At 37.1% G+C, this 13,038-nt stretch overlaps 1 protein-coding gene across 1 annotated transcript; it reads right to left on the bottom strand.

Annotated features, from left to right (window-relative positions):
• Positions 1 to 310: 310 nt before the first annotated feature.
• LOC141913338 (alpha-1,6-mannosyl-glycoprotein 2-beta-N-acetylglucosaminyltransferase-like) lies at positions 311 to 8,940 on the bottom strand. The gene is made up of 7 exons (XM_074804843.1): positions 8,506 to 8,940; positions 8,119 to 8,216; positions 7,614 to 7,713; positions 6,859 to 6,989; positions 5,793 to 5,868; positions 2,450 to 2,667; positions 311 to 1,036 (listed from the first exon to the last, which is right to left on the bottom strand). The coding sequence occupies exons 1-7, from the start codon at positions 8,938 to 8,940 to the stop codon at positions 811 to 813; spliced, it is 1,284 nt and encodes a 427-aa protein (XP_074660944.1). The 3' UTR covers positions 311 to 810.
• Between the last annotated feature and the right edge of the window lie 4,098 nt (positions 8,941 to 13,038).

Below are 13,038 nucleotides of genomic sequence, written 5' to 3' on the forward strand. Positions count from 1 at the left end.
AATACAATCAACTTATGGTGACCTTAAACGTGATGCAGTATACATGAGCGTCCCGAAGAACCGGTCGCGGCGAGGTGGCGAGAAACGACTTTCGTTTTGGCCAAAGATGCCCTTTATAAAATGCTGAAAAGAAAATATACCTTACATCACAAATCATACAATTTATTTTTCCAAAAAAGTACATTTAACATAGCGGGACTACATCAATAAAACAAGTATCATTTACATATTATAGTTTAGAAATTGAACTGTAGTTTGCCGCCTTGCGACGCGGTGATCGTGTCGTATCGCAAGGTTGACCAAGCCCAGCTTGCGTTATAGAATTTGAGAAATGTGCCTCTCCCTGAGAAGTTCCGGGGACGCCGATGATTATAAACGCACTGCCCTAGTCGATAGGATCGTATTGCCAAGACAAAGGGCAACATTGCTGATGGGTAACATGATAAAAACATTATTTCATAATCTCCTCATTACCAGCGACTTTTATACTACTTTTACACTATTAACTCAATATGATTGTTTTGAAACAGCTATCATTTTCGTCGAAATGAATCTATAATTTTTTGTATCATCACGTTGCGCGCCTATAAACACGGTCTATTGCTTAAAATTCATGTGTTAATGCTTCATCATTGTACACTTTCCATAAACTATTCATCATTTACGAAATAGGGTCGCCCATCACATTAAAATCACGATATGCCTACACGCTATGAAAATACGTATTTTCTATATCATGATATTGACATTAACATCAAAACGAATTCTAACAATTTTCAAAATATCAGATACAAGAGTTTATCAAAATTTCTATGTTGTCTTGTTCGACTTTTGACCGTTTTTCATGCATAAATCGTGGTCTCGAATATCGCCCCAGCCGCCATTGGGTTTCGCCGCTTTTCGAAATGACGCTCTTCCCTTCGTAACCATAAGTTCGCTGGGATAAAGCGACTTTTTCGACCGAGCGATAACGCGTTCAATTTCGATAACGCGTTGATCTGGGTTACAATTAGTGCCTTTATGATGTAGTCCCTCGCTGAAAGAAAAGACGACACGTATTTAGTTTATTTAGTCCGCGACAATCCACAGGGGTCTGTCTTGTCGCATATCTTTGAGAGTTCATTCTTCATAAACAAACGTCCTGTTTTTAGATATCCATACACACAGGGACTACTCGCTCACAGTTGGTTAGAGTTAACTGGTAGATAGTTGACATAGTGGCAATTAAAACTTCATCATCAGTGGTATTTATCAGCCGGTTATCGTTGACCAACCTTTGACCAACAGCCGGCCCCAGCAGATGATCTGTAAACAGAGTATAAAACGTCGCGTGTTTTTGACTTTTTTTTAAATGTTTGAATCATACATTGCTTTCAAATCTGTTCATAGTGGTTTCGTATATTCACCTCGTTTGGGGGTCACTAATGTACTAATGTACTAATGATAATGAATGAATAAAAACGGTATCAATGACCAACCCCGGTAATATGTAATACAAGAAAATCCTCTACGAAACAGCGATACTTGGGTTGGTCATCGATACTGGTGTCATCTGTTCGCTGTATAATGTATGTGAAAAGCCCACATGTGCCGCAATCTACTGTGGCAACCTTAGTTTATCCATTATACGTCCATGGTTTATCTATAGAATACTTTCCCTGAATCAATTCGATTATTTCAAAGTGAACTTGTCTTCAAGCGTACTTGAATTAAATCATTAAACAGCCCCTATAGTAAACATCATTCAATAAACCATTATTTATGTACATGTGATTTATAAGATGTATCATTTTCGGTTTGTATTTATTTATAAAGCTTCAATCGTCTGTTTTTATGCATGGCGAGCGAGTATGATTGAATGCATTATGGATGCTTCTGTCGGCTTCGACAGGCTGATTTAGTATCTTCGTGTAGCCGCGTATTATTTTCCAAACATTTCCCTCCTCTACCATATACATTTTTAGGAACGTCCAATAACGTCACACTTTAATGGAAATGAATTCATATTTCTATTGCTATCTTGGGACGAAATTTGCCAAATCATTGTTGGACACTGTCTCATACATGACACGTACATTCGTATTTGTCACGCGAAAACTGTTTGTGTAGATGTAATTCAAATCAAATCGACGACGAATTCCATGTTTTACTCTGCAAACCCCCTAAGCAGTATCATTCCCCGATGTAATTAGAATTATTGGAATTATCAAAGCATCTATGCATTCATTAATTCGATGAATACAACATCCATTAATTTCTTATTAAGTGCATTGGAAAAGTTCTATGGCTGTGGGGAAAATTGTTTCTGGGAGTTACTTAGATGTTAAACGCTGCTTGTTGTAAGTGTCGAACGCCTACAGTTTGATCGATGGAAAATGTCTCTAAGTCTACAAGAATGGTAATTCCATTATTATCATAATCACTGTTATTATTGATACTATGTACCTACCATTCCCCAATGTGGAAAACCCTAGGCGAACTTAAAGCGAGGCAGTTGAATTTTGGTGGTTTAAAGCACACGTTTCCAACATGTTGTAACGTCCAGTCCCAGTTATAATCATCGTAATGACAAAATTCGCTCAGACACGTCGAAAATCTATTCCAGAATGTCCGATTCATCACTATACCCATATTATGCGACGACGATATCCATTGAGTAATTTCCACCTGGAATAAACAGGCAGCGATTATCATTTATGACGCTCCGTTTAGTATATATATGCAGCATACGGATTTATTGCTAACTGTTAATTTTGATGGCAGTTCAGTGTCTGAATATATGTTCAAGTTTCAGTATTTATTGAATACAGAGTTGAATTCACAGTTTATTATACGGAATAGAGATTTTTAAGTTACCAGGCGCCATTTTGAGGTGGTCCCGCGGGTCCTGCATTGTTGGACAGATTTTGACATTTTTTACAGTAAACTGTTTAGTACAATAAACCATTTTACAGTTGCTAGCCGCCATTTTGTTAGGGTACTTTTGTCCCGTATTGTTGGGTCATTTTTTTCTCTTTTTTAAAAACTATCCGTGATGTGTATTGTATCATATTTCATCTGTCCATGGATGGATTTTGACAACTTCAGCAACATTCAAACCGCGTGAATCTCTAGTTTTCAGTTATGTTAAAATCATTTCTCAAATTTACAACAATGCGACATGAGAGCGATATAAAAATCGGTGGTCAGTTTTTGCCGTGCGCATAGAAATCCAGGGTACTGAACTTTAGAGTTCGTTTTTTTCAGAAATAATTTTCTAAAAAATCCAAACATTTCAAGCACTGTGCGCATAAACGCCCCCTTTCAGGTGAACTTTGAAATTTTAAGATATCTTGCCTAGTTTTTTTCCTATGGCTCTTTAACTGCAGCGCGTGTATTGTCATTCCGAGATTTGGCGCTGTTTTCTTTGCGTGTATTTCAGTATATGGGTGTTATTTCTTCATTTTCACTACACTTATCTCTACGGAAAATGGTTTTAATTGTTGGTACGAGTATCAGGTTTAAATATTACGGCATTAATACTGTATTCCGTTCTCCGGCGCTAGTTCGTAATGGCTGTAATGGTAACCGCTTTTACGGCAGGCAGAGGCTTACGTACATGCACCCAAGAAAACCCAAAATATCACTCTTTTGTTGTAAATGCAATCCACACACTTCTTGCGTTTTTGGTGATGGTAGATGTCACTTTTTACTTTTTATCACCTGCGTCTGACATTCGAAAAAAAGAAAACGTTTTCCTATATTTTTTTCCCAATCTAATCAATCTTGAGTGTACTTAATAGAAAGTATTCATAGAAAGTAGCTGAATATTTGCCCCACCCCATTTGTCCAGCTTTTTGACCACTTCTCCATCCATCTAATTTCAGTAGATTTTTATGTAAATTTATTGATAGACTACTGATTTAAATGGTCATCATACTCGATTTTGAGTGCTATATTTCATTTCTTCTTCCATCTCGATATAGGCCCATATATTCTCTTCCCGCGCGCAACTTCGAATGCGTGATCAAAATGCCGCTCAGTCTCGCTGCTAAAACTGGTCAGAAAAATCCCTTAAACCCCAACATCTCTAATGTCTCCGATCTATTATATTGCATAAACGACGTGATATTTAAACCTGATACTCGTACCAACAATTAAAACCATTTTCCGTAGAGACAAGTGTAGTGAAAATGAAGAAATAACACCCATATACTGAAATACACGCAAAGAAAACAGCGCCGAATCTCGGAATGACAATACACGCGCTGCAGTTAAAGAGCCATAGGAAAAAAACTAGGCAAGATATCTTAAAATTTCAAAGTTCACCTAAAAGGGGGCATTTATGCGCACAGTGCTTGAAATGTTTGGATTTTTTAGAAAATTATTTCTGAAAATAACGAACTTCAAATTCAGTACCCTGGATTTCTATGCGCACGGCAAAAACTGAGAACCGATTTTTATATCGCTCTCATGTCGCATTGTTGTAAATTTGAGGAATGATTTTAACATAACTGAAAACTAGAGATTCACGCGGTTTGAATGTTGCTGAAGTTGTCAAAATCCATCCATCGACAGATGAAATATGATACAATACACATCACGGATAGTTTTTAAAAAAGAGAAAAAAATGACCCAACAATACGGGACAAAAGTACCCTAACAAAATGGCGGCTAGCAACTGTAAAATGGTTTATTTATTGTCGTCCTATTGTGGAGACTTTCAGAACATATATCATTGGGCTTTCATAAATTATATAAACAAGCTTTTAGGGAACTTAGTAGGTTTCGGTTATCAGCGGTTAAACTATACCAACAAGTAATGTACGGAAGCTGGAATTCATTACCAGTGTTGCAGTTACAAGACAACCTGCGTGGATGCGTACGTCATACATAAACATAGATAGAAGTAATATAAATAAATAAGTCTGGAAGTGACGTATGTGTCTACGTAGGAAAACCTAATATGGTGCGGCCATGGACTCTGATGAGTGCAAAAAGATATTTTTAGATAATTGTGACGAGTGCAGATACATGATCACCCATACATGGATTGGAGAAATGTTGTGACGTAGGAATACGTCACAATCCACGAATTCCAAACCATGTGTGGAAGAGGGCCTGCACACGTTACTAAAGAGAAAATGATATAAAAAGGGAGCGTTTATTGTTGTTAAAGAAAGGTTTAAAAGGGGTTTAAGAAAGTTAGAAGTTTTTAGAGGTTGAGAGAGCAGAGCTCCAGGAAGAGATTATATACATCTAGTCGAGAGATAATAAACGAATTTATAATTTAAAAAGTCGTTTTAAGTTATATACGGGAGCCTTGGAAGAAAGTCAAAACCCAGGATTAAAACACGGAAACAGACCAAGTTTAATCTCCGAAACATTGTTCCCGAAACCACGCTTCCCGTCTCTCTCGTAAACGCACAGGACGCAGGTTAACGCTCGGAAACATGTTATTTCACTAGTAGATAAAAACCCACAATAAAAAGAAAAACTATCTGGTAGCTTAACGTCTCAACTCAATTCTATGAGCCATTTTCAAAAACAGTTTTTGAAAATGGCTCATAGAATTGAGTTGAAACGTTAAGCTACCAGATAGTTTTTCTTTTTATTGTGGGTTTTTATCTACTATTGATATTGGACAGCCATTTGTCTATGGAAACCAAAATGTTATTTCACCCTGTTTCCGTGCTTCCTTGCGTCGTGGTCGTTGGGTTTGAAAAATCATTTTTTCCTTTTATTCGCAATATCCACATTTCTATGTCTATTCGTGTTTGCAGTCTATTGTCGGTTTATGCCTGAATAATTACCGTCCTCGTCAGATCTCCGATAGCGTTTAGCTTTCGATAATTTCCCAACGCACCGACATGACAATCACTGCACCACCTAAAACAACGGAATAAGATACATATACATTTCCTAGTTTGCCTGGTTCTGCTAAATCACGATCAGGCAGACACGCAAATTAAATAATAACACGTTGTAATGACCATTGAAGAGTCATTAGCAGCATTATTTTCCTTATTTGATAGTTTAATACAATCGGAAAATTTCCGTTCCGTGTTTTGTTCTCATTCGCCATAAATATTTCAATTACGGTACTGATGTCTAATTCACGATACCGAACAACACTTGAAACAGTGCCCAGGCACGAGCCTGTATATATTGCTAATAGGTGTAAAATGCAATTTTCGAATCGTTGATATTACTGAGTTTGGATGTCAATTTCAATCTATGCAAACATTTGGATTGTAATGTGTTTACTTTCCTCAAAGCTGGATGAACGCATTAAAAAGATTCTACCAGTCTGCAACACGAGTAAGCGCTCAACGTATAGAAAAATCAGCCGCTGCCCACGAATCATCAAATTACCTAAAGCTTTCTTATACATAGCTGATTTAAGTATAGCTTTCTGTGTAGGGAAAAGATTGACATATGTTTATACATGTATGTCATATAAACACATATAATTAGATTGTTATATGTTTTAATGATTCAAAAAGCATATAAATAGGTGGTATTGTGTTCTGCTTTAGTCTGTATAGATTGGTAAAGCTTTATAAATGTAGGGTATAAATTGGTATATCTACAATTAGTCTGCTGAGCTGATGCAGATTACTAAGTAGTTGGTATAGCTAGTTGTTTCACCAACAATATAAATTCTACAAACAGTTGTTATAACTTTTGTTCTATCTATCTATATATCCAGACTGAAAATAGCCTCAACTATCTACAGTTGGTATAGCTGTCTGATTATTTGGTTTAGATTGTGAACTGTCAACGTTGCCGGTACAGATGTGAGTGTTTACGTAGCTGATCAAGTTAGCTGACAGTATAGTTGCTAACCTAGGCGTAAAGCATAGAGACGAGGTTTACCTGCCCCACGATTCGGTCAGTTTTCCAACAACGTGAACGAAATCATCGACGACGTAGTGATCTTCCTCGAGCAGAAGTACGGGTCCGTCGTATCGTCTTGTCGCTCTCAGTTCGTCGAAAACTCGACGCAGCTAGAAAGAAATACACGAATGTATGGCGTTTGCAAAACAACACGTTTCGACGTCGAAATAGGCAACTATTAAGCTTTGGTAGTCAATTAATTTGCTTCAGTCGCGATCTTCACAACACTTATCTTCACTTCAAACAACTATCTACATTTCTAGGTGAGGTATACAACCATTTAGCCGAGTGGTCCAACGTAATTTACGTTCTACTGAACGATAAGCCGCGACCACAAGGAGACGATTTTGCATGGGCTATATTTCGCTCGGGCCTGGTCGAATGTTTTTGGTCGGGGGTTTGGTCCTTTCAACCTGATTTTGCAACGGCCAAAAATGCTCGACGTGTGATCGCCACTGTAATGCCCACACAGAGAGTAATTCTGCGAGGAAATCTGCGAGGAAATCTGGAAGTAATTCTGCGTGTAATTCTACGAGTCATTCAACAATCAATATTCTTCTTCGAACAACATGTTCTTCTGCTCTCTGCGCGAACGTTATTTTTTGGAGCAATATTGTAATCGTTATTTTCACAATCCACAAAACCTATTTCAAACACTATCATTTGTGCAACGACATCTTAGATCGATGATTCGGATGCATATAAAAGTACATTAAAAACCTATCCTCCATTACCTTCCATATCCAATGGTGTTTCGTTTGTGTAATTTTCGCTTCCCTATAATGTCCGTACATATCCGGATATTTGGCGTTATTGCAATTCTTTTCTAAAGCTCTGTAAACGGAAAAATTTTTGATTAGGATGAAACGGTTAACAAGTAGAAAATATGTCTTGGAAATATGCCGATAACGATTAAGAAATAGTATAGAAATATAAGGTTATGGATTTTTGGTTGTTACTTGTATCGATGACTTATATGGAAACACCATATGCGTCAATAGACCATATGGTACGCAATACCATATGGTTCTTTACAGCAGATTTGAAAATACTTCAAAGAAAGAAAAACATCGATAGTTACATGAGCTAAGCCCGGAGCCCATGACTCGTTACAATGTAGTTTTCACCAGCATGCAAATGACTGCGTCGAACCAGTTGCTCGAATCTGCGATTCATAAGATACGACCTATTTCCAGTTGCGGCTACGTTACTTGGAATTATGAATAGATTATTTCTTACTTCTGTTGTCCGATGTCTCGGGGGCAGTCATCGGGATCGGTACCGGGGAATACGTCAGGAAACTGTTGAATCGTAGTGGGATAGAATATCTGCAACAGCTGGAAAATAAGGAAAGATTCCTTCGATTATCTAATCGACAATATGTGTTCCTGAAGATGTAACGTATTGACAATCATCGAGCAAATCACATAAAAATATCCAATAATAGTTCTTTGAATATCTATATATTGTCCTGCCTGTCCTCCCTTTCGACCAAGAATATGATTGTGGATGTTCGATTCGCATTCGAAGTCCCGTTGATCAGCAGCTATCGTTTATCGGTATTTTCAAAAATTCCATAAACGTTTCAACAAAGAAACCGTTGAAATATTAAGCGTTTTGACTTACGGGGAAAACCGACTGTTTCCGGACGAACTCGTTGATTTCCGCCGAGTAGAAGTCGTGGCTGAGTATCACCAGCGTTTCGTCGATATGTCTCGACCGGCTCAAAGAAGCGAGCAGCTTTCGGAGATATTGTAGTCGCTTGTGAACTTGCACGATAATCACAATTCTAAAATCGGTGTCGTTCGACAGAAAATGTGCGTTGTTGATTTTTTGTTCGTCATTGATACGCGTGACGTCACTTTCCATGCGGCCGTCCGAGGAGATTCCGCGGTTCGCTACGATCCGTCGGGTTTTAACTGTCGTTACTATTTCCATTCGGTCATCACCAATCGGCAAACGTCCGTGTTTACACGCAGGGTATACCAGACACAGATAAGCGACGAATAAGCATCCGGCGATTTTCGCCAACTGCTTCTCCCGACGTTTCCAACGAAGCATTTTCAGTGCAATTCACCTTCTCTCGTTTCTTTCAAGCATCGAAAGTCAGGACAATGCATGGCGATCGCTGAAATATAATGCTAAAAAAGTCGAATCACGAATAATGATATTGAGGCCTTTTAGTGCTGCGCAATTATAACAAGTGGTTCTGGCGGCGTAGTGAACGAATTTCCAAGCGTTTTATTCCGGTGTGTGAAAAAGTTATCCACAAAAAAATTGTTATATATATTCATATATATATATATATATATATATATATATATATATATATATATATATATATATATATATATATATATATATATATATATATATATATATATATATATATATATATATATATATATATATATATATATATATACATTTTTTCATCTCTGGGAAACGTACAATCGATAATCGATAGGCTTTTAATTAACATATATACAAGAAATGATGTCCATTACTCGTACGAGCGGTTTCTTTATTGGAGGGCTTACACGAGTTATATCAGAATAAAAAAATCATACCGCAATTCGAACGAGTTTTACTTGTAGTTTTTATTAGTGTGTCGTTCATAAATTTTCTCCAAGTATTTTTCGAGAATCATTAGAAAACATTTGAATGTTCAATCGAAGCCGTTCAAAAAGAAATTCATTACTATATTTCGAAACCAATTTTTCTACGGAATGTTATTTTTTTTTAATAGTAAATATAGTCCGAAATTTAGGTCGATCATTCTGTTGTATTGCATTGGCGAGCGAACCGTACAACGCGAACTCGTCAACATCGACAAACCGATGTCATGTCGTCGAAATTCGTAAATGAATCCGTATTGGTATTGGTTTCAGATAAACGAAGTTAATTGAAAATGACTGACATATGTATATATATACACTGTATATACAGTTTTTATGGAGGCAGATATCTATGTATATATTATATATATATATATATATATCTATATATATATATATATCTATATATCTATATATATATATATATATATATATATATATATATATCTATATATCTATATATATATATATATATATATATATATATATATATATATATATATATATATATATATATATATATATATATATATATATATATATATATATATATATATATATATATATATATATATATATATATATATATATATATTCCTAAAAGGTGATTTGTCCTATAACCAAAAATGATAAACCCCCGAAAGCGGTTTTGGGCGTGACGTCATAATTTGCTCGTTGCTTTTGTTGTTTGACCATCCTGTGTATGACGTAACGAAGTCAAAGGGAAAAGAGCGTATGGCTGCTAGATCACTTTATGATATCATTTATGTTAGATATAATGGCAAAACCTATAAATGATGTAGATTGATAGCAGCACTGTTAGCTACGGATGACTTGGCAGGAAAGTACGTTTGGCGCTATATATGTGACTCGTCACCGTAATGTAGCTGGTAAATACACAAAAGATGCGTCTCCTGTGTCCGACCGAGTTTCCAAATTAAACAACTACAGGTCTTCTCTTATGATAATAGCATAATTCAATGCTGCGTTGTCCGAAATTGCTACGTATATACGCATATTCGCTACTTTTCTTTCAAAACTTCGACAAAAAATTCCAAAACTTTTAACCAGAAGAACCCCGGACAATTAAACGAAGAGTCCAGATTTATCGCTCTATAAATTCGGATTCGCTGTAGCAATGATACCATACGGACTATTACCATCTTTCGATAAAAGTGTATATCAACTTACCCGTATAAATGTCTATTTCAATAATGCGGTTAGCTTTTTATGTTTAAGTTTAAAATATAGAATCAAAATAGATGTAGAGAGAATCTCACAATAATAACGAAAACAGTTTGAATATGTTACTTCGTAGTTTCCCGAGGATGACTTTTGAAATATAGTCGAATCGTTGGATAAACCTCTAGGCCCAGTGCCATTTTCGAACTGTACTTTGTGGGATTCACACTACATAATCGTAACAACACGGATATGTGTTTTATCAATCGTCGAATGGATGTCTACAAGTTTGTTATTTGATCGCTTCGTAATCATAGAAACATAAAAGCCTTACTTAACGTGGTGGCGTTGTGTCCATAAATCCGATTTATGATTGTCAGTTGTGTTTCTTTCCAATTGCGAGTCGAAACTGGAATATGGAGGCTCAATAGGAACACAAGCGACGATATCGATAATCTGAACAGACCACTCCGAACCCAGGATCCAGCTGTTCCAACGCGCCTAGTTCACCAGGCAATGAATGATTCCAATCAGATGCGAAAATGTATATATCTGGTCATAATGAACTATAGCAGGATTCATAACGACACAATAGACCGAATCGACGCATATGCTACAACTTGGAAAAACGAACGTACTCCATTAGACCATGGACTCTAAAAACGGAGAGTCCATGATTAGATCCAATATCGGTTCAAAGAAACGAATAAATGAAGTTTATGTACGAAACTAATATATCAACGTTGGATATTGTATTGTTTATTTAATCATAGTTTCATATATTTGATGCACACTAGACTTTAAGGCCCGTATTTGGGAGTTAGGGAGGTCGGAGGGGGCAGTTCAAATGAACCTACCGAACCTACCGACACTCGCCGACGCCTGAAGATGCTTTACAAATATTGAGCTTTGGTTATATATACTTTTTCGTTAGTTCTCGTCGTAAGTGTCTTTCAAACTTACACCATTCGAGGCTAAATTGCGGGCAAACTTTCTTCCTTCTTCACTCCAAATATGCTAGAAAGCCGTGGAATTGCTCGGTTTTGTATCTGATTTAAAAAAAAGTTTTCGGAGGAGCACTCCCACGACTTCCGACTTAAACAATGCAACTTAAACGTGTGAGCCTAAGACACGCCTAGCAGTATCGGGATCGATACCGGGGAATACGTCAGGAAACAGTTTAATGGAAAAAGGATAACATATTGCACTGATGCGAATCGACGATGTAATGTATTTGTTCTTGGAAATGTAAGAAATTGACATTCGCCCATCTGAAGGACAATGTATGGATAATGGGCCTGATTTTCAGTTAGCACTCAGGAGACGGAGTTTCATCGAACCAGATAGTCCACTGGATGAGGAAACACTATGTCCGAGCGCTTTACCAGTGGTTCTTCCACTGGTTCCACTCCCAGCTGGTGCGATGACAAATACTCCGCTCGAAGTTTCATTATGCGTAGAATGATTTGAATTCGATCGAACATTATCAGCGATATTTGATGTCAAACCCTGTAATCCGACCGTCCCATACATGCTACTGTTAGATGAAGATGAATTGTAAATGTTGTTGAAATTACTTGAATTCTTACTCCAATTTCCTGTGTTATCAATACTCATGTAGCCGCCATACCCGTTTAAACTTATGTTCGACGATCCACTGCTTTGGTTATGTTTTCCGTTTCGCATCGACGGAAATGTAGGGTCTGATGGGATGTTGTTACCCACCAGGCCGGTAGACGCTTTGCTACTTTTCCGTGCAAGGTAATTTCCGAATATTGTTCTTGATTCATTTGAAGATATGCGATTCGAAATATCTAGTTGACCTAATCCAGCAAACAGCTTTCCTTTGCTTCCAGATGAATTCGAGCTTCGGCCCAAACTGTAGAAACGGTTTCTTCCAGCCAAACTTTCGCGACCATTACCTAATTCATTGACAACATTTGATCGCTTATCGTTAACGTATACATCGAGACTTCCACTCGCATTTCGACTTTGTGATATATTTTGAGAAGAGATTTTAAATTTAGATTTTATTCTCAAATCATTGTTCGTATTGGATTTAAAGAATTTCCCAAGTATGTGTGAGCCGGCCTCTTTGCTTGTTCTCGAGCCCCAAGAGCCGCCAAGACCTCCTATTGTTGATGATCCATTCGTCGCTGAACTCTTAGTGTCAACTGTAGGAAAACCACTCGGTAATGTTGGTTTTCCTGATATCATTTCAGACTGATCTTGTATTGAAGAAGAAACAGTTAAACTACCTTTATCAGATGTCTCTGTAGCCGGGGAGATTGTGGTTGAGGTGAATATATCGGTTTTAGGCCGAGTCGTGATGGATGATATCAGCCCAACTATCTTTGAC

Source organism: Tubulanus polymorphus, chromosome 11 (assembly GCF_964204645.1).
Source record: "Tubulanus polymorphus chromosome 11, tnTubPoly1.2, whole genome shotgun sequence".
Lineage (NCBI taxonomy): Eukaryota > Metazoa > Nemertea > Palaeonemertea > Tubulaniformes > Tubulanidae > Tubulanus > Tubulanus polymorphus.

Bases quoted from the DNA above. Each gene is read 5' to 3' on its own strand.
- LOC141913338 (XM_074804843.1), bottom strand. From the start codon at position 8,940: ATGCTTCGTTGGAAACGTCGGGAGAAGCAGTTGGCGAAAATCGCCGGA. The intron at 7,714-8,118 runs GTAAGAAATAAT...TTCCGTTTACAG, and splicing joins CGAGACATCGGACAACAGAA to AGCTTTAGAAAAGAATTGCA. The intron at 1,037-2,449 runs GTAGGTACATAG...CTTTTCTTTCAG, and splicing joins GTTTTCCACATTGGGGAATG to CGAGGGACTACATCATAAAG.